Source organism: Gloeophyllum trabeum (assembly GCF_000344685.1).
Source record: "Gloeophyllum trabeum ATCC 11539 unplaced genomic scaffold GLOTRscaffold_00006, whole genome shotgun sequence".
In the NCBI taxonomy this organism is placed as follows: domain Eukaryota; kingdom Fungi; phylum Basidiomycota; class Agaricomycetes; order Gloeophyllales; family Gloeophyllaceae; genus Gloeophyllum; species Gloeophyllum trabeum.
In genome coordinates, this window is record NW_006920415.1 from 1,783,568 (window position 1) to 1,803,878 (window position 20,311).

Below are 20,311 nucleotides of genomic sequence, written 5' to 3' on the forward strand. Positions count from 1 at the left end.
CTGTTCTGCACCAATTCACCCGGATCAGGGATTACTCATTTGACTCTGGACACTGCTTTCGCTGACTCTGCTAGTGCTGCACGCTTGGGACTACGATATCGGAGCGCTAGCGCTCGGTTCTGTTCTCTATGGCGGCTACGAAAGCACAGAAGGCCAAGCAAGCCGCAGGAACGACGCCTGGACGGACTGTGCATCCCACGAACGCGCCACCTCCCGTGCCCGTTCCTAACAGCCCGTCGCAGGCCGTGAACGGCAAGAAGAAGAAAAAGAAGAAAGGGAAGGGGCGGAACGGTGAGGCGGACGTGATAGCGTCTCACGAGGAGTACGACTACGATGAATCCCCGCTGCCCGAGCTGGAACCTGCTATGGGGTCGCCTCGTTCCGTCTCTCGCACGGGACTATCACCGGAGCTCGAGTCAGTGCATCTGTCGACCACGGCATCCCTCTCCGCGTCTGCTGCTGCTGCAAGACTTAATCCGGCCGACATTGCACAGGCTGAGCTTGTAGCGACGGCGAACGAGCTGTATCGGAGGATGGATGCAGATCCGCACGGCGGCATTCCTGAGGATGACGAGTACTGGGAGACATTGCCGGCGCACATACGCAACTTTGTACGCAGTGCTTATTCTGTTTTGATTTCCTGTGGTGACGAGAAGGAAAAGGCTCAGGCGCTGTACGCGATCGCGCAGCAGATGGTCCAGTCTGGTGTCAAGAACGGTCCGACGAAAGGTGCGGCAGGTTATCCTCCTGGTGCTTACCCAACTTCATTGCCCTTCGACCCTTCAATCTTTTCCGATCCCGCCCTCAACTCAGTCATGGAGCAAGTTGCCGCGAACGCCGTGCACTCTGTGTCGGACCAGCATCCTCCCGGGTCGCTGTCGCAGGCGAATGTCGTTCTCTTTGATGACTTTGGCATGGATGAGCAAGGTTACAACGAGGAAGAATACTTCAGCGAAGACGAAGTGGACGAAAATATGGACGACATGGACGGCCTTGACCCGCGCGTAGCAGCACAACGGTCTCCTTTTACGCTAAGCTACGACGACGCGCACGCCAGGACGAATGGCACGAACAACCACGAAGTGCAGACGAACGGCGCGGAAGATGGCTCGAAACGGAAGAAAAACAAAAAGAAAAAGAAAAGAAACAATGCCATATCGACACCCCCTCCGCCTAATATGGAACCGGTTCCGGCGCCGGTCCCGGTGCCGAAAGGACCGCCACCGGCCGCGAGCCCGACAATGCCAGTGACAAATCCTCCGGCGCCTGTTTCTGCCAGTAACCCCATGCCCGCCGCGCGCACGACTGCTGGACATCCGCCGCCGAGCTCGAGAGCGGCCGGCAAGCAGCCAATGTCTTACTCGTCACCAGCGCCGACGACGACGACGACCCCGCAGTCGCAGACCCGGACGGCGCGCGCCGCGTCCAAGGCTCCTGTTTCCGCGCACGCGTACCCGCACAACCACCCCCATCACCATCCATCGCCGCCATCTTCCAATGCGTCCGCGCCGCAAAAGCCTCGTCCGCCGTCTGCCAGCCAGTCTCAGCCGAATGGGAAAGGTAAGGAGACGAACAAGATCTGGAGTACCAGCTCGGCCGAGGAGCGGGAACGGATCAAGGAGTTTTGGCTGGGCCTCGGGGAAGAAGAGCGGCGGAACTTGGTCAAGGTGGAGAAGGAGGCCGTGCTCAAGAAGATGAAAGAGCAGCAAAAGCATTCGTGTAGTTGTGCCGTGTGCGGGCGGAAGCGGTCTGTCACTTTTGCTTGGCTCGTCCACAAAATTTTTCGCTGACACTGGTGGCTCCTTTTCCATGTTCCCTGCAACCTCCGTCCTGCATTCGCTCGTTTTCGCGCATCGTCTCGTTCACTCGGTGATAGGAACGCCATAGAGGAAGAGCTCGAGGTACTGTACGATGCCTACTACGATGAGCTAGAACAGTACGCGAATTACCAGCAGCGATACGTGTCCTCCGGCGGCACAATACCTCCTCCACCTGGACCGGGCCCCTTTCCGGGCAGCGTCGAACTCGATAAGAATGGCGCTGTTATCGGTGGCCCGAAGTTGCCACAGCGGACGAAGAACTCTGTTGTGGCGAATGGTCGGAAAACCGTGAAGCAAGAGAGCGAGTTTGACGAGGATGATGGCGATGAAGAGGAGTATGAAGAGGAGGAGGAGGAGTACGAGGAAGAAGAGGATGAGGAAGAGGAGGATGAAGAGGATGATGGTGATGCGGAGGATGAGGACGAGGCCAAGCCGCCGCGAGGTCGTAGAGGTGCGCCTGGGCGGGGCAGACGGCCGAATGGTGCCAAGGCAGAACGTGACGGGCTCTTCACCTTTGGAGACCTCACTGTTACAGGCATGTTGTTCAGATCTTTCTATGTCTCTCGAACCTAACTCATAAACAGGGCCAGGCAACATCTTGACTGTCGCGGATGATCTCTTGAAGAATGACGGACAGAAGTTCTTGGAGATGATGGAGCAATTGGCCGAGCGGCGAATGCAGCGCGAGGAAGAGGCGGCCGTCGAAGTTGAGGACGATAGCGAAGAGGAAGACGACGAAGAGGGCGACGAAGAGGATGAAGACGAAGAGGATGAGGACGACGAGGACGATGAAGAGGAGGAGGAAGTCATGACGGACGAGCAGAAAATGGAGGAGGGCAAGCGGATGTTCTCCATTTTCGCCGCTCGGATGTTCGAGCAGCGGGTCCTTCAAGCATATCGCGAGCGGGTTGCACAGGAGAGGCAGCTCCAACTCCTGAGGGAACTCGAAGAGGAGGAGAAGGCGGCCAAGGAGAAGGATGTGAAGAAGCAGAGCCAGAGCCAGAAGAAAAAGGCTAAGAAACTGTACGTGCTCCACATTAGAATGTCCAGTGGACTAATACCTAACTCATGTTCTCAGGGCTCAGAAGATGGCCAAGGAGGAGGAGCGAGCCCAGAAGGCTGCTGAGAAGGCCGCAGAGGAGGCTGCTCAGAAAGCCAGGCAAGCAGCTCTTGAAGAGGAGCAGCGCAAGAAGCGTGAGGAGGAACGCGCGAAACGCGAGGCAGCCCGAAAGGCCCAGGAGGAGGAACGACAACGCAAGGAGGAAGAGCGGCGTAAACGAATAGCGGAGGAGAAAGAGCGTGAAGCGGAACGTGAACGCAAACGCAAGGAGAAGGAGGAGAAGCTCAAGGCCGAGCGGCGTGAAAAGGAGGAGAAGGAGCGGAAAGCTAAGCAAGAGCGTGAGGCGAAGTTGGCTGCAGAGAAAGCTGCTGCCGAGGCTGCCAAACGCGAACGCGAGGAGAAGGAGCGCGAGGAACGAGAGAAGCGACTCGCTAAGGAGAAGGAGGAGAAGGAGAAAGCGGAGAAGGAGGCCCGGGAGCGTGCTGCACAGCAGCAACAGCAACAGCAACAGCAACAGCAGCAGCAACAGCAGCAGCAGCGAGCCGCTGCCAGGGCTGCCAATGCTCGCCCTCCTCCGTCTCCCCGCAATGCTCCTGTCGCGAGTTCTTCCCAGCCGCGTTCACCTCCGAACAATGTTCCTGCTAAGAAGATCCTCAACAAGCCCCCTCAGCCCCCGGCTCCTCTTGTTCAGCCTCCCCGACAGCAGCCGCAGCCTCTGCAGCCCAGGCCAGTGGTTGTGACCGCCTCTCAGCCTGCGACTCCCATTACTGCTCAGGTACCGCATATACCCCCCTCGACGCCCATATACTCGCCCGGCGGTGGTGTTATTCCTCCTCAAGCCATGTCGCCCAGGGTTCCCTTCACGCCTTCCACGTCTTACGGGTCGTTCGTCCCAGCTCCTCCGATGCCGCCTGGGCCGCCTCCCCAGTTGGGTCCGTCTGCTCTTCCTAGGACTTTCGCTAATGGACCGGCTTTTGACGGATCCATGTTTGGTCGTGGCGTGCCGCCACCCATTGCTCCTCCGACTAAGGTGGTGCAGAATCCTCTGGCTTCTCCTCCTCCCAGTATGGCTCCTGGTCCTAGCCGGCTTCCTCCCAGCAACCCGGATCCTGGCCCTATCACTCGCCCTGTTGCTCCAATTGCTAGGCCCGCTGCATCTGGCGACGCTTCAGGATCGGCAGGATCGGGTTCCCCGGTCCGTCGATCACCTAGTCCCAAGGGTACTCTGGGCTCGTCCGCTCTGGCCGCTGACGACGACGAAGTCGTCACTGCACCTCCTAGGCGGGTAGTCAACGCTCCCCCTGGGCAAGTATGGGGTAACCCCAGCCCTCGCGATGCGACCCTCCCGGATGCCGCCAGACCTCCCTGGGGTTCTCCCCCGGTAGGTTTCGGTTCCCCTCGTGCTCCCGGGGCAGCAGCAAATATGCTTTGGGGAAGTGTCGACTCTGCGCCTCCTCCAGGATGGCACCCATCTGCGACGAACTTCTTTGCTAGTCCTTTCCTTCACCACGCACCTTCACCCGCTCCACATAATGGCAGTTAGCGTCCATCCTTTGCATCTTGCACTCCGCATTTTTTTTATTGTTCGATCCATCCTGCAATACTTTGCTTTGCTGTGCGCATGCCCACTGACGTGAAATGAATGATACACATAAAGATTCCTGCAGTGCGAAGAGTACTAAGTTATAATAATTTACTCGACGCTGCGGGAGCGACGCGGCTCTTTATGAACTTGATAATATACAATGGTAGAGCGCTGACAGCAACTATGACCGCTACTTTCCAGGCAAACCGTACCGACACCACGAAACTTAAATCTGTACAACATGCTTAGCCGGAGTCTCGGAACGTAGATGGACGTCGGCCTCACCGAAATATTCGGGCAAAAATACCATGCTGACGGCGTACAATAATAGAGTGACTATTTCCGAGATTATCATGTATAAGTGCCTGAAAACCAGAGAATTCAGCCAGCAACCAAATGGGGGAAGAGGCAACTTTACCATGTCGTGATTTCCAGAGCCACCATTATGAGTTCGTTTAAGATAAGAGCAGTAAATGAGATAGACACGATATTCAGGAATTCGTTCTCGAAGAGAACGAGCGACATTATCATGATCGCCCCGCCTGCGGGGGAGCAAGATCAGTTGCCAGATCTTTGGTTTATGAGGTGGACGTACGGACCTTGGTATAGACTGATCATGAGCCACATGAAGAACGTCTTATACGACAGCACTCGTCCCTTCATACACTAATCAGGTCACATACCGTGAATAATTCAAAGCACGTACCTTCGTCAGGTCCTTGTACAATTCGGGGTATAGAAGAGCCAAGTCTTCGTTCACGTCACGATCCAAAACAAGAGAAAAGACAGGTGCCATGGTGTAGACGGTTGCATAACCGACCATGAGCCATCCTTGGTACAGTGCAATCGGGGCATAGTAAAAGATGGCAGAGAAGACCGCCTGCATGATAGAAATGATCAGGCCACGGTGGATAACGAACTGAGCCAGCTTGGCCGAGCGTCGGTACGAGTTCCGTCCGTGCCACATAAGGAGCTTGGTGAGATGGCTGAACTGCGTAACTGAGAAGTCCGCGGCCAGGGATGCTTGTTTCCCCTCCTTCCCCACTATACCGACACCTAGACGAGCTTGTCAGATACCGTGACCAATACAGATGGATCGAGGCGACTAACCAACGTCTGCTGCTTGGATCATGCTGACGTCGTTGCCACCATCGCCTATACAGCATACTCGCTTCTTCGTGAACTGCCGAATTAGACGCGCCACGTCTGCCTTCTGTGTAGGTGAACATCGACATGCAACAACCGCCGACAGTTTCGTCGCTATTTCGATAAACTCGTTCTTGAATGATGTAAGACAGAGCTGGACAGAATCTCAGCGAGGCTAAATTCTTTTTGTCCTAACAAGCACTTACCTGTAGAGATTCGCCATCGATGATCAGACAACAGTCCAATTTGGACTGCAGGAATTCCAATTGATCCCGTACTTCATTGGAGGTCTTAACTGTGTATGCTGAAGTTAGGAACCGGTAAAATCGTGAGACGGGAGTACAAACGCTTTGCAACTTGGTGGATATACTGATTCCTTGCTACAAGCTTAGTAGATATGGCAATACAAGTTGCGGTTTCAATCTTGTCGCCAGTAAGCATCCAGATCTTGATCCCGGCGTTGCGCAAGAGCTCTAGAGTTGACTTGACTTCATCTTGCAGCTTATCCTCGACGCCGGTCAGACCCAGAAGTTCCAGATCGTGCTCAAGTGTCTCAGCGACAACAGCAGCCATGGCTTCGTTCCTCCCCTCGAGCTTGACGCTCGCTTCATGGTGCCGTGCTTTGAAATCCGCGTATGCTTGCTCACTCAGGCGTTTCCGAGCCATGACGAGGGTGCGTAAGCCTTCACGAGCCATATTGCCGCACTCTTCCTCCAGCCAGTCGTTCCGTTGCACGATCTTCGCCATGACGACATCCGCCCCCTTCTGTAGGAAGTTGATCTCACCCGTCTGGGCGTCCCGCACGACAATACCCATGCGCTTGGACTCAGACGTGAATGGGAAGATGTCCAACACTTCGAATGTGACACGACTTCCTGTGGGGGTTTGCAGGTCGATGCGTGTACGGTCCCGGAACACCAGTGTCAGTCCAACAGACTCTGTCCATTGTACAATGGCGACTTCGTCAGGGGATGATGCTTGATACGTGATAGTTCCGTCGTCGTTCGTCACAGGCGTAACCTAAGGAATCATGCTCCTCAGTCCCCTCGCACTCAGACGGCTAAGACTTACGTTGTGGCATAGAGCAAGGCTTAGCACAACGTCCTTGACTCGGGAAGACATGTCCCTCCGGCCTCTCGTAGCTAGCTGCACTCCGGTCATCATTGAACCTTGCCTCTTGTGTGCTTAAGCAACTATCAGCATACGAGTCAAGCCGCTAAACCGGAGAACGCTGTATGTACCTTGATCGCCGGTCGTGCCAAATGCGATAGATAGTTGATGGCCCACTTCGTCCATGGAGTCTGAGCCGTACGACATCGTGCCCATATGTAATTTCTTCATCTCCATCTCTTCAACATGCATGTTAGAACATGGCAGCGCGTTTCACAGGGATGCTACCTACCGTTCTGAGTCAGGGTGCCTGTCTTGTCGCTGAGAAGGTATTCTATCCGTCCTAATTCCTCTGGTAGCGTGCTCGTTCGCACGATGGTATTTGGAATTTCGCTATCGTGTTCGATCTGGTGGGCGTATACAGTCTTGCCCATGTCAAGATTGACGCGAAGACTGGTATTCTAATCAGTTCCATTTGCACACACCTTTCAGGAAATCCGTACCTGATGGGGATGATGGAAGAAAACAGGATCAAGAACCTGAACACGTAGATATACCATAGACCGCGAAAACCGTTGAGAGCGACAAGGGTCAACGACAGCGCGAATGTGACTGCACAAAGAATCTACGGCCCATGTCTTAGTCGCTCCCGATACCTGATGGGAACTCACTCACTTTCGCAAGTCTGTTGATTTCGAGGTCCAGCAAACCCACTTTCGTCTGCGGATGACTGGTATTCATCACTGCACGCGTCTCTGGACCGGTGTAAATGACTAAGCCTACGGCAGACCCTGCTGCCAGAACCGTGTTGGCCCAGAGCATATTCTCAGCCGTCAGAGGTTCTACTGTAGGCACAGGAACCATAGGTACGTCACCAGTATCCGCAGATACCGGCGGTGAGTTGATAGTGAATGTACCAATGAAGGTATGGATGTCCTTGATTGGGGCATCAGCTAGCAATGTATCAATGTGAGTAGGCCAGGGTCATTGACATGATAACCTCACCGTATATCTCAGCATCCAGACCTAGCAGATCCTTGTCGGACGGCAGCTTCTGGCACGCGGGCACCGCAACACGCAACTTCCAATCCGTCTCACCATCCAGCTGATCCGTGCGAATGAAACACGTCCCAGAGCTATCCGATGTCCGCAAGAGCACGAGGTCCGCAGGCACCCGCTGGTTCTTCTCGAGCAGCACGAGATCCCCGACGCGCAGGGACGACGAGGGCACCGAGCGAGTGTGCGGGCCGCTGTCGATGGGTTCCGTCGCGTCTAGGGTGAGGTAGCGCGCTGAGTTTGCTTCGCGGTCTCGCAGATAGCGCTGGTAGTCGTCGTATGCCTCTTTGCCCATGGTCACGCACAGTACGAAAGCGAGCGGGGCGACATATGTAGCAATGAACCCTGTACACCATCGTTTAGTGAGACCATTGGGCCGTGTAATATTGCGCACTGACCGATCTTCAGAGCTGGGATGAACTGCGAGAGGGCTACCAGCAGGAAGTATAGGTTGAAGAAGAACTTGAACTGCTCGTAGAATACCATGGGCAGGAAGGTGAAAGCATTATACTTTTGGTTGCGGACGATGTTCGAAGGATATCGGCTCTGCAGTTTCTCTGCACTGGACCGGTCATGTCCTGCCCCGATCTCATGATCCCTGCTCACCCACCTGGTGGTCTCAAGGGCACCGTTCGCGACTTGTCTTTACTATTTGACTTGCGCAGAATGGAAGTTCGCTGAAATTACGCAGGCATACGGGAATTAAACAAGGAGCTATACTACAGGCCGCGAAAGACGTGCCTGTGATGAATGCGAGTGCATAGACGTCCCGTCCGCGTCCTCACTTCTCCTCCCTCGTTCCTCCTCTCCGAGCAGTGTCTCCTCCTCCTCCGGGTCGTCCACATACCTGTCCTTCCCCTTTCGCCTCTTTCCTCCTGTCATGGAAGAAGTTGTGCTTGCTGTCCACGCGTTCGACTGCATGTCCGCGGAGTGATTGGTATCCTGTCTATGAGTGGTATCGTGCTCAGCCTCTTCCGAGTCGTTAATGCGAGAGTAGCCAGCTTTAGAGTGCTTAGAGCGTCCGATAGTACGCAATGGGATCTCTGACATAGAAAGCAATAGCAGACTCTGTTCCGACGGTCGATGCGGCCTGCGCGTCTACAATGGCTACGCCGTCGATGTCGAAGTCCGTCGTTGAATGAGATGCCGCCGGTTATGGTTAACCTGTTGGCACATAATTATTTTCCTCGTTAGGGGTAAATTAATTCTGCAGTAATAGCTTGTCATTCATGCGTCTTGTTACGCATTCCTGGACTCGATGAACATCTGATATATTGGATTGGGTACAAGAGACACCGACATAGTACTGAACGGAGACAATCAAGAAACGAAACATTGGAGATGAGAAAGATGAAAAAGATGATTGGACAATATAAGAAAATACAAAATTTTAAAGAGCACTACGTACGGAACGCTCTAACATGATGGAAGGCGACGTCGACATGAACCGCAAGGTGAGGACACCAAGTGAAGCGGTACTGGCAAGCCCAGAACAGAAGGCGCACAGGTGCAGAGCGGGAGAAGAGCCAGCGAGCTGCCGTCAGGGGCGTCCCCCATTAGACAGCCTGTAAGTGGTCCCAGCTCATCTTCCAGTAAGGCCTTCGTATTATGCCGTGGTTTAAAGCATGGCAGGGGGTGATCGGTCCCCACCACTACGTCCTGGCTCAGCGCCTCTCCGTACCGCTGCCGCTGGGCATTACTTCAGATCGCAGGGCCCCCAGTGACGACGGGCTTCAAATGTGCGAGGCGATGGGTTTACGCAGACTTCCAGAGCCGACGATGACTTGACGAGGTAAACCAGGCGGCGATTGACAATGGTCGCCATCCGAGGATTGATAGACAGTATACTTGAACGATCCAAATCGAGAGAAGAACTCCGAGAAGGCAAGAGGTTGACTATCCAAGGGCTAGCATCTGGGGTATGGCGAAGTGTTGTTGTGATCTGCGAGACTTGAGCTAACTGTCTTGATACTTATGAGTGCCGAGGCGAGTGGGTGACGGCGGTAGACCTAAGTCTCATGGACCTCGACCAGCGGAAGAGAGCGAGCTCCCCCTCACCTCGCAATAGTCCTCCGGTACGATTCGCAACCAAGGCAGTAACTGAAATGAAACGATCAATACCAGCATCGGATGATAGCTGACGCGAGTCACTCACCGAATAAGCCATCGCACCCCGTACGCCCTCCCGTACTAAATCATCACATCTTCGAAAGCGTCGTCGTCGCATTTGCTGTCACGCTCGATTTGCCGCCGAAGACGGCGGCGAGCATGCGAGCGGATCTGAGCTTTGCGCTTAGCCGCCCGAGCAGACCATTCGACTGGCTCGGAAGGTATAGGCTAAAGGGTGCGAGAGTAAACAACTGCTATGCAGGAGAGTGATAATGACGCACCTCTTGATCATCCACCGTTTGACCCTTGACCATCGTGATACCCAACGCAATATAGGGGGCACGAGACCTCAACTTCATGATAGTGTACAGACGAGTCACCCAATGACAGACCAGCTTCTGCCAGTACTCTTGCGGCGCCGGTATATCGAGACCAGTCCAAGGTAGATTGTAGAATATTGAAGCTAGCCGCCTGTAGATGGCGCCCATGGTACGTGAAGCTGTCTCGATGAAGGCGTCATTGCCGGTAGGCATTGCAGTTGGTGCCCGACCAATGATTACGAGCGCAGATAGGGATGGGACGTGTTGAGGCATGTAGTCCACATCCCGCTCGTTAACCGGCGAGGGACGCGACTTTTGCGAGACGTTAGAGAATACATGGGACGGAGACGGCGACGCGAGGCAGACAAAGATATCGTGGGGTTGGTAGACTGCCAGCTCAGAAGGGCGGACAGCCGGCTCAGAAGACACTACATTAGGCGCCGACGCGGGGCAGACAAAGTGGTCACGATGCTCATAGACAGTGAGCTCCGAAGATGAACGGATTGTCAGTTCGAAGGACAAGCCAGAGATAATCTCCGGGGTAGAGGCGACCGGGGCAGCCAAATCCAAAGAGTGCTCGAGAAACGAGGCAGAGTCGAGTAAATCAAAAACGCCGCACGTCGGAGTGGAGGGCTTGGGAGAATAGTCGCGGAAAGCGACGAGACGTTCCAGAGGGTATTCATCGGGACCAATAGAGGGCGCATAGACGACGAGGTCCGTAGTAATCGCGGCTTCGGCTGCGCTGTCGAAGACGTCCTGCTTGATGTCGCTGGAGACCTCGGTGCTAGAGTAGTAGAGAGCGGGCGACAATAGCCCGGGAATGGTAGTGTCGACGATGCTAAACAGTGGCGAGATGGCAGTCGAAGGCTGAGTAAACGGAACAGGCACAAACGAAGACTTGGGGAAGAGGACGAGGGAGATATGAGGCAAGAAGAAGAGGCTATCGCTGGAGAAGAGGCTCAATGCAGTTGGCAGGGAGAGGTGCAAGCCGTTCAAGAGCGTCGAAAGCAGGGAGACCCCGCTCAAGACGTAGATAAGAACGTTCAAGAACATTGTATCGCGGGTAGCGCTAGAACGTCGACGTTCGAGGTCAAGATGCTGGAGAGCGAAAACGGGAGAGAGACGGGTTTATATACTCACAGTAGTGCCCTTTCACAAAATCAACCACTTCACCTAGGCGTGAAGAGGTTGATATTGTGATATGGGTCAAAGGCGTGGGCGCCGACGAGTCAGGCATTGCCGGGTGACTACGAGCGAGGGTCCGTAGTCGAACCGTTCCACGCGTGAAGCGGTCGGAGTAAGGACCTTCACTCACCGTGCACGTCAACCAAGGTGGCTTTTGAAGTCCGCAAGGGCATTCTCCGCCCAAGAAATACCATGTTGATAAGCACAGAGAATAACTTTGGCTCCAAACGTAAGCACATTCAGGTTCTGAGGCAATAGTCACCCCTACAACCGACGCACCTAAGGCCCGGAGCATGGGTGTGACGAGGGGGAGAAGTTGGAGACAGCGCCCCCGCGTCGGCCGGTTCATGTCTTCACCGTGAAGGGAGGGATATCGTCGATCGTACACGAAGTACTCACGGTGGGGTACTTACTGACCGTCAGCCTCGCTCTTCCTCTCCCCTGCCATCTTGCTGCCATCCAATCCACTTGTCATTTGAGCAGCAGACTCGGAAAGTGGTAAAAGGCGTCAATTCAACGATTATGTAAACCGCAACCTTGCGATATCCTTCGATGCTGAACGTCCTCCGCTTCCAGTGTTCTCCTTAGGGAACCGAGTGAGCACACGTCCAATGAATCCCGCGATATCCAGGAGACTTGTTATCGGAATAGTTGGATGACGCATGTAGGACCAACTTCATGTCAGCATGATACCATACGGACGAGAGTAATATCCGACTGGATCGATAGCTCGGCGATTGAAAGAACGACTTCGCGCAAGGTACCTGGGAGCTCTCAGCCATGGCTTGTAGGTTTCCCCGAATCTACCAAAGGAACCAAAATCATCCGTAGCTTGCAGAAGAGCCGACACTGAGCGCAGAAGGGTTTGCATGTCTTCCCTGTCGTACTCGTTAGTAAGCAATGTCACAGTGGAGGGGTTACATACAAAACATGCAGACTCAGATCCCCTTGGTCGCCCCTCATTTGCCACTTCCTGTCATATCTTTCACGTCATACGGCGGGGTTATGAGAAAAGATACGAATAATATTAGGTGCTTTAGACCATCTAATTACAGGCACTCTAATATTGCTCAAAGACCCAATTCATCAGGATAGGGGAGGGCGTCCACATGTCCTACCGCAACGTACGTGGGCTTCGCCTTGACGAGAGCAGAAGCCGCCTGCAACGTCGTGTGAGATGAGGAATGGTGAAACCAATGCTGACGGCGTACCTTTGAGAAAGCGGCCGAGTCGATCTTGTCCAGCGACGAGATTAAGCTGTCCGCCGATGCCTCCGATCCAGCGAGTACCTGGGAGAGCGTGAGCGGGGTCTAGGAAACCACCATCATACATACCTTGGAACCGAGGACAGAGAAGATGCTGTCCCGACGGTCAGTAGCGCTCGCGGCCTGGAACTTGGCCTTTGCCACCGCCTTCTTCAGCTCCTCAGCCTTGAGCCCCGACCCGGTCGCCTCCTTCAGCGCCTTCACAGCGGTCTGCCCGGCCTGCTTCACCGCCTCGGCCGTCGGACCCTGGACGAGGATACCGAACAGCGCCGCGTCCGAGTATGGGAGGTACACCGACTGCACCGTCGTGCCCGAAGGCAAGCCGGCCGCGGCCGGCGACGTGCTCTGCGCCCACTTCACCGACGGCTCCGCGGAGAGGTGCGCGGACAGCGCGGCGAGCTCTGCCGAGGGCGTCGTCGTGCCGTAACCGATGAAAACGGTCTGCTTGCCCGTCGCGAGCTCGACGCGCGTCTCCCCGCCGTGATAAGCGGATGGCGAAGCCTTGAAGCCGCTGCCCGAGAGCTGTGCGCCGCCGAGATGCTTTTGCACGAGGCTCGACAGAGCGGACTGGTCGATGCCCGTGCCGAGGAACGCGATGCCGTCCTTGCTGAACGCGGTCGAGGCGAACGACCGCACGTCCTCGCTCGTCAGGTGGCTGTGGGGAGGCGCGAACAGAGAGTACCCGAGGCCGGAGCGGAAGGCGAGGGTGTGTGCGAGCTCCAGGGCACGGGTCGCGGGGTCCTGCTGAGCAAGGGTGCTCTCGGACTCTGTGACGGGGAGGACGAGCTCTGCCATTTCATGGCGAGTGAGTTTGGCGGAAGTGACGAAGGAGGAGAGAAGGTCAACGAAGTACTCTCTGCCAGAACGCTTATAAGAGAGTTTCGTAGATAGAAAGTGTAATGACATACTCATCTCCTCGCAAGAACTCGGCCGTCAACGCAAGGTACTCCCGCGAAAGGCTTGAGGACAAGATACCGCCATACAACTCCGCTTCACGAATCGTCCCCAAAGCCGACCGTTTTGCCGTGCTCTGCATCACCCGTCAGTTCCCCAGTCTACCCCCAATTCTACAGACGATATCCACCTTGAATGCAAAGTTTTTCAGGGCATGCGCGACGCCCGGTGTCGTCTGGTACCTGCTTCCGGCCTTGACGAGGACCGTCACAGCAGACGTAGGCTGGCCATAGTCAACCGCAGCGACCTTGACCCCAGCCGAATCGACCACCGTCGCAAACGACCGCGCTAGCCGCGCTGCAGTACGCGTCGCCGTCGTCCTCGCTGCCAGCATCGAGTGCAATGTTCAATGTCGAAGGATGAGGGGATATTTTGGTCGGAATGTCGTCGTAGTATTGCCTTTTTGGGACCCGGACTTCTCCGAGTATTCCAGCCATAATGTTTCATAATACTGCCACAAATACATATCGCGCGAAAAACCCTAGGCCTGCTTCGAGTACTTACGAACTGAAGTCTCGAACATTAGTAGAGAGTAGACCTACGTCGCGTGTTTCAGTAGCGGCGAGAGAACCGTACGGTCCGTACGATGTTGATCTCATATGAGTTTACACAAACAACTGTAACATACGCATTGTCCGCGGTAAAGGACACTCAATGGGGAGCCTATTTACCTCTTGCGAGCGTAGACAACTTGATAGCACATAATCAGTCCCCTCACATGCTCCAACTCATGAGTATACCCAGCAATCATCCTGCGAATCTCGGGCGGCGATCTCAAGCCCGACCTCTCCAGCAGCGGCCTCACAGCGTGCGCGAACCCGACAAATATTTTCCTGGCTTTCTTGCCTAGGCGCCTCTGGCCTGGGCTAGGGTGCCACTCGCCAATAGGCAGCCGGTAGGTATTGCTGTAAATATCGTAGAATTGTTCGGTCTGTCGGAGCCAAATCGGTATCGTGCGTGCGAGGTCGACGCAGATACCGCGCAGCGCCAGTGCACGCGCAGTCAGCTCGATGAACTCGCAGGTCCTCGGGCAGCGAATCCACGGATCACTCCCGTCCTGGATCGCGGGACGATTGATGAATTCGCCGGATATGAAGAGACCTCCGGGCCGCAAAATACGAGCGACCTCCAATATCATCTTGTAATAATCTTGGAAGCGGAGCTGCAAGGGGACAATTCTGCGTAAGCGTCGGATGAGCTACATGGAGGTACGACAACGCACGCTGAAGGCCGTGCATCTGGCGTGTACAAGGTCAAAGTCATTGTCCCTGTAGCGCAAGCGCTGACTGACATCCTGGATCTCGAATTGAACATTGCTGTCGGGATGTCTAGTTTGAATCGGAACTGTATGGAGACAATTAGTGAACAAAGTAGGTGGAGTTGGACAGCCCATACCGATATCGACGCCAATGAACTTGACGCGCTTATATTTGTCTGCCATTTCCTGCACCCTGCGCCAAATGAATGAATCCCTTATACGTGCACAGAACACGGTGCCATACCATATACCTATGCCCGTGCATAGGTCAAGGGCGCGGCGGGTTCCAGAGGCAAATACCTCGTCGACCAAGTCTGTCGCTGGGCAGTTGGCCCCAACGAGATACTTCAAGACCTCGTGTTGGCGTTTCAGCCTCTGCGACAGTCATGCCAGATCAGTTTAGATCACAAAGGCTTAGCTCGTCGAGAAGGACAGGGCTCAGGATAAATCGCTGGCCCAACCTGAACAAAGCAGCAGACGACGGGGAAACTCACCCGCTGTTCCTCGCCATCCGCCGGCAATGGATAAGGCAGACTACCATGAGAATGGAAGAATTGAGAATGAAAAAGACGCCCGTCGATTGTTGGACCGAAATAGTTCTGGAAGTCGTGATCCTCCAGCTCTACCAAGTCCTGCGACACATTCGACTGCGCGTCTTCGTCAGACTCTGGGCTGTCTCTGCCCGATGGGCGTCGCGTGTCAGGCGGGCCCGCCTGCTCCTCCGACTCAGAAGCGTCGTCCATACGTGCGTGAGTGATGTTGTTGATCAGCCTAAACGACATGGTCAGACTTCCTTGTTCTTCAGCCAGGATCAAGTGTCGGGCATACAGGTGCGGGGCGACTGATGATAGTTGATACGATAGCACGCAGCTCTAGCGACGAAAAGAACACCGCAAAGAGCCAGCCGACGGAGTTTCTTGTACTCCGCGGCTGTCTTCTAGAGACGCAGCGGGCGGACCACAGATCTGAGTTAGTATAGGAAGGGGATGGGCTCGAGGAGCCCGAATGGCGCATCCCATCGTGACCCCCTCCCCCCACTGTCTCCGCCATAGAAATTCGATTGATGGGTTCTCCGGGGAGCCGTGGGCGTCGCGCTAGCTGCTTGGCGTCGGCCACAGAGAAGTACACTAGCTGCAGAACATAAGACCAAAAGCGGGATAAATCCAGCTGAGAAAGCGCAAGCCGTGGAGAATGCTGATGCCATATGTGCTCTCTGCAAAGAATGGCAGGAGTCTAGACGCTCGACAGTCGTCGTGTTCTGTGCTATTTGGGGGAAAGCAGTGATCCATATGTGGGAAGACTTTGATGTGTTTCGTAATTGTCCAAGTATGTTGCGACCGCCGCGCAGCACCTAAGTTACGCCACCATCTCTATTGCGGAATAACATCTCTGACATGCGACGACGCTGTATGTCGCGGTTCAAAATCGCAAAAATTCGCTGGCAAGCAGAGAATTCAGCTGACTCACTTGCGACCGGATATCTATATCATTCCAAGAACTCCTCTGTCAGTTATGCGCTAGTGTTGTGCCAACCGCTCCCGTTCTCCGTGTCGGACGCGTGGACGATAAAATCCCACTAACCCGATGGACTGCCTGTCATCCTCAAAATTTTCAATGAAAGTACCGGCTGTTACTTTGCTGTTACTCCCTTCATACGGAGAGCCCATGGCTTCACGACACAAACACTTGAAGCAGTGCGCGGCCCAAGTGGATGGTGGCAATATGTGTGTTTGGATGTTGGTCCATGTAGGTCCTGGACCTAGCACGTGACTGCGTCCGGTACCGTGGCGCAGATTTGACTAAGTCCGACCAGTCACTCACTTCCTCCTAGTACCGTGGCTAACACATCATATATACGAGCATGGAACGCGATTTGGAAGAGTTTTGGCGGCAGCAGGACGCTATCTTTAATATGCCCGATGAAACTGTGGAAGAATATCTGGAACGAACATCTACAAGGTACGTGTGGCGCCGAGCCACCAGCAGTGCAGAGGCCGAGTGAGCCTGACTCTGAAGGCGACACCACCGACTAGTGCGAAACAACATATCTTTCAACTTCTGCCCTCTAAAGTCCGTGAACCGTCGGCGGAGATATCCTCAAAGACTTCGCCTCGGGAGCAGACTGGTCGTTCCGGAGACAACCCCCCTGAAAGGAGCCAACGTCATGATATATCCCAGAACCAGGGCCCGAAAAATGCTGATGCTGGAGATAGATCGCAGAATGCGACCTCTAGCGCGGTTAAACTACCCTCATCAGCAGGTTTGGCTAATGCGGTGGTCTCTGGCCCTGCACTCTCGCAGTCAAGAACAAAATCCGAGTTATCAAGACAAGATGAGGCAGGAAACGATAAGACTACCCACGTCATCACCGAACCAGCCGAAGTTGAAGAGGATATCAGTATGTGGAGTGAAGACGAAAGGGCGACCAAAGCTGCAATCACGAATACGAAGACCCGAAATGATCTTGCACCCAACCGGGTAGTCAAGAATAGCAATAAAGCCATACTGAACAAGACCGCGAGACACGCTCCCACCAAGCCTCGTGACACTGTCTTTCGAAAGCCAAGGTCGGCGGAAATCGCTGAAACGAGCGTCTTGACCAGCCCAGACAACTCCCCGGCACCCTCGCCGTCCGCGAACGCAGCTGGCCCCGTTCGCACCGAAGTCATTAAGAGAATCACGCCCACTATGGCTATATTTTCCAAGTCTAAAGGCACCGTGGCGGCTGCTATGGCGGGGCCATCAAAGGTACCGACAGCAGGAGCAGTGCGGGCGCCTGCGAATCCCGAGAAACCGAATGGCGGGATTCCTGCGGAGGGACGTGATGGTAAGGGCAAGGCGAAGGCTGCAGATCGGGCTAAGAATCCCGCAGTAAAGCGCGCTGCCGGTCGCACCAAAATATCGTAGGTTCACCTTGTCCTCCCGTTGTATTGCCACAATGACAGCTGCGGGCTTGGCTTATAGTAAGTTCGTGATAAACGAGGACAGCACTGATGATTCCGATTGCGAGAGGAAAAGAGCGGCGCCGCCGTCGCCTCCTTCCTCGCCAAACAAACGGATGCGGGTGGAGACGCCAGGTCATGCTAGCGGCAGCGCAGACCAATCGAAAGCGTCGACCTCTGAAAGTAACTCTGAAAGCGGTTCGACACCTGTCGTGGATCCGTTAGCAGAGTTTTATGCGCAAGCCAGAGCTGAACGTGATGCATCGGTGCTGCATTCATTTGCTTGTGATAGGCACCTCGATCATTGTACTGACATACACTGCCCAGGACGAGGCATGCATCTTAGAAGGAAGCACTGTAAGTAAGGATGAACCGGAATTACCGGATCAGAGTCTGCCCATCAAAGGCAAAGGTGGTACGCGGGTAAGCACGAATATCGTTGATTTTGCTTGAGATATGAGGCGACCAAATATCAAAAGCAGTTCGCCTGCGATCGCAAGGGGGGTCCTCCTCCGAAATGCGTCAACCAAGATATCGTCGATAAGGTCTATCCTTAGCCATTTATCTTATGTTCGGCCTATTGATATCTCTCGACAGTTACAGCAACTCAAAGAGCTGCACGAAGCTAAACGAGGAACTGAAGAGCGATGGCGTGTGTACGCCTATGGCAGAGGTGAGTCACAAGGAGGCTATCGCACTCCACTGTATGTATGACCAGATATCTCTATATACAAGCCATAGGCGCTCTCCGTAAGTATCCCAAGCGCATCACATCGTACGCGGAAGCGAGGAAGATCTCAGGCGTGGGTGAGAAGACGGCCCAGAAGGTACTACATCATGCAGTCCACGATTGGTGATTGCAGAATACCGATATCGCGTGTTCCGCCTTAGATCATGGAAATCCTTGATACGGGCGAGTTGAAGCGGATAGAAACTGAGAACACAGAAGACGTCAAAGTCACAGCCCTTTTCCGGGGCATTTATGGCGTCGGTGAGTTCTGAACACCAAGTCGTCCAGGATTATTATAATATGTTGACGCATGACAGGGTCGCAAACCGCATTCCAGTGGTATGCTGCAGGATGCAAAACCCTCGATGATGTCAGGGCTCGAAAGGGCGGTATCAAAGTCTCCTCCGTTCAAGAGCTCGGTCTCAAATATTATGATGGCAAGTCACGCACAATTCGTACTCCTCCGAGTCTCATTGCATTGCGCGGTCCCATGATATCCAGACATCAACGATCGTATGCCCCGCGCTGAAGCGCAGGAGATCTTCGATCGCATTAAAGCAATAGGTGAGCTTCGCGCCTTCGTGGTCATGTGGTCGCCGATTTTGGCTGTCCAGCTCTCCAGTTGGATTCCAAACTCTTCATAGAGATAATGGGAAGCTTCAGGAGGTACGAAATACTGGCAAATACTCTGCTTCACTTGGAATTTGACGATATCACAGGGGGAAAGCCGACTGCGGGGACATCGACATATTAATAACTCGTCCAACGGATGATGGACGCACGCACTCGGGTGAGTGCAGAGGATACTTTGGAAGCGGCAATGTCGCGATTAAGGCACATACAGGCATCATACGGCGTCTTCTGTGGATATTACACCGCAAGGAAATCTTGACGGAAGACCTCTCCATACCTGACGATTTGGATGATTTAGAATGTGTCTATCGGGGCCTTTGTCGCAAAGACAAGGACAGCAGACGTCGAAGGATAGGTTCTGGATCTTCATCACATCCTCGTGCACCACTGCAAAGCTTATTCCGAACCCACCAGATTTTCTGACTGTCCCTTGGAAGTCGAGAGGCGCAGCACTCTTGTACTATACGGTATGTGATCGAGCGCTCTGTATCGTCCTCGACCATGATGCACATCCTTGCCAATAGGGCGACGACATCGTGGGTTGCAACCGTTCAGCATCACTCCCCTCCCTCTAATGACTCGATCATTTCCAGTTTAACCGTGCCATGCGATTGAAAGCCAATGTCATGGGATACTCTCTGAACCAACGCGGGCTATATGCCGGCGTAGTCCGTGATCCGAGTAATCGCACGGTCAAGCTCAACGAAGGTAGAGAACGCTTGGTCGAGTTGCTGGCAGCATGACCAACGGTTTTCTTCTAGGCAATATAATCGCGTCGGAGACTGAAGAGGAGATATTCAGGATTCTCGGTGAGCGAGTTTGAGAGCTTGGTTCGTGGATGTTCCTGAAACCTTCGATAGGGGTGCCGTGGCAAGAGCCGCATGAGCGTGTCAGGAGTTGACGAGATCAGTGCTGCAGCTTTCGTACATCAACGTAAGCTATTGACGCCTGTTGAGGTCCGTAGGCTGTGGGTCCCATATAGCTATGATGCCTATTCCCTACCGTAACCTGCATGGCCCTCTTCATGATAAACCGCTTTTAATTGCGAGAAGTCAAGTTATCACAGAAGAACCACTACCGCCAGGAAAGTATGCTTCTGCTTTTTCATACGTTATTACGCAGCTCAGATGTAGTGCGA

At 54.2% G+C, this 20,311-nt stretch overlaps 7 protein-coding genes across 7 annotated transcripts; 3 read left to right on the top strand and 4 right to left on the bottom strand.

Moving 5' to 3' along the window:
• Nucleotides 1-226: 226 nt before the first annotated feature.
• On the top strand, nucleotides 227-4,544 carry GLOTRDRAFT_138693 (uncharacterized protein). Its single transcript, XM_007867811.1, has 5 exons — nucleotides 227-611; nucleotides 663-1,747; nucleotides 1,877-2,355; nucleotides 2,405-2,843; nucleotides 2,899-4,544. Exons 1-5 carry the CDS (start codon nucleotides 366-368, stop codon nucleotides 4,421-4,423), a joined length of 3,774 nt encoding a protein of 1,257 aa, XP_007866002.1. The 5' UTR covers nucleotides 227-365; the 3' UTR covers nucleotides 4,424-4,544.
• A 19-nt stretch (nucleotides 4,545-4,563) lies between these two features.
• On the bottom strand, nucleotides 4,564-8,684 carry GLOTRDRAFT_76228 (aminophospholipid-transporting P-type ATPase; the record flags this gene model as incomplete). The annotated part of the gene is made up of 17 exons (XM_007867812.1): nucleotides 8,519-8,684; nucleotides 8,388-8,454; nucleotides 8,176-8,334; nucleotides 7,727-8,122; nucleotides 7,397-7,674; nucleotides 7,225-7,346; nucleotides 7,014-7,174; nucleotides 6,853-6,960; nucleotides 6,683-6,795; nucleotides 5,959-6,631; nucleotides 5,818-5,906; nucleotides 5,576-5,765; nucleotides 5,172-5,521; nucleotides 5,065-5,122; nucleotides 4,884-5,007; nucleotides 4,751-4,830; nucleotides 4,564-4,697 (listed from the first exon to the last, which is right to left on the bottom strand). The coding sequence occupies exons 1-17, from the start codon at nucleotides 8,657-8,659 to the stop codon at nucleotides 4,564-4,566; spliced, it is 3,243 nt and encodes a 1,080-aa protein (XP_007866003.1). The 5' UTR covers nucleotides 8,660-8,684.
• A 1,291-nt stretch (nucleotides 8,685-9,975) lies between these two features.
• GLOTRDRAFT_129204 (uncharacterized protein) lies at nucleotides 9,976-11,259 on the bottom strand (the record flags this gene model as incomplete). The annotated part of the gene is made up of 2 exons (XM_007867813.1): nucleotides 9,976-10,095; nucleotides 10,168-11,259. 2 exons carry the CDS (start codon nucleotides 11,257-11,259, stop codon nucleotides 9,976-9,978), a joined length of 1,212 nt encoding a protein of 403 aa, XP_007866004.1.
• A 1,127-nt stretch (nucleotides 11,260-12,386) lies between these two features.
• GLOTRDRAFT_76230 (LuxS/MPP-like metallohydrolase) lies at nucleotides 12,387-13,968 on the bottom strand. Its single transcript, XM_007867814.1, has 5 exons — nucleotides 13,741-13,968; nucleotides 13,565-13,686; nucleotides 12,726-13,512; nucleotides 12,603-12,680; nucleotides 12,387-12,551 (listed from the first exon to the last, which is right to left on the bottom strand). The coding sequence occupies exons 1-5, from the start codon at nucleotides 13,942-13,944 to the stop codon at nucleotides 12,462-12,464; spliced, it is 1,281 nt and encodes a 426-aa protein (XP_007866005.1). The 5' UTR covers nucleotides 13,945-13,968; the 3' UTR covers nucleotides 12,387-12,461.
• A 309-nt stretch (nucleotides 13,969-14,277) lies between these two features.
• Nucleotides 14,278-15,054, bottom strand: GLOTRDRAFT_41165 (uncharacterized protein; the record flags this gene model as incomplete). Its single annotated transcript, XM_007867344.1, has 3 exons — nucleotides 14,278-14,759; nucleotides 14,826-14,954; nucleotides 15,006-15,054. Coding segments are annotated over 3 exons (660 nt in total), but the record flags the coding sequence as incomplete, so codon positions are not given.
• Nucleotides 15,055-18,328: 3,274 nt separating this feature from the next.
• GLOTRDRAFT_41174 (DNA polymerase beta, N-terminal domain-like protein) lies at nucleotides 18,329-19,069 on the top strand (the record flags this gene model as incomplete). Its single annotated transcript, XM_007867345.1, has 5 exons — nucleotides 18,329-18,355; nucleotides 18,408-18,483; nucleotides 18,546-18,637; nucleotides 18,702-18,801; nucleotides 18,858-19,069. Coding segments are annotated over 5 exons (507 nt in total), but the record flags the coding sequence as incomplete, so codon positions are not given.
• Nucleotides 19,070-19,152: 83 nt separating this feature from the next.
• On the top strand, nucleotides 19,153-20,074 carry GLOTRDRAFT_116100 (Nucleotidyltransferase; the record flags this gene model as incomplete). The annotated part of the gene is made up of 8 exons (XM_007867815.1): nucleotides 19,153-19,206; nucleotides 19,260-19,330; nucleotides 19,385-19,528; nucleotides 19,588-19,640; nucleotides 19,698-19,709; nucleotides 19,767-19,881; nucleotides 19,935-19,982; nucleotides 20,034-20,074. Exons 1-8 carry the CDS (start codon nucleotides 19,190-19,192, stop codon nucleotides 20,072-20,074), a joined length of 501 nt encoding a protein of 166 aa, XP_007866006.1. The 5' UTR covers nucleotides 19,153-19,189.
• Between the last annotated feature and the right edge of the window lie 237 nt (nucleotides 20,075-20,311).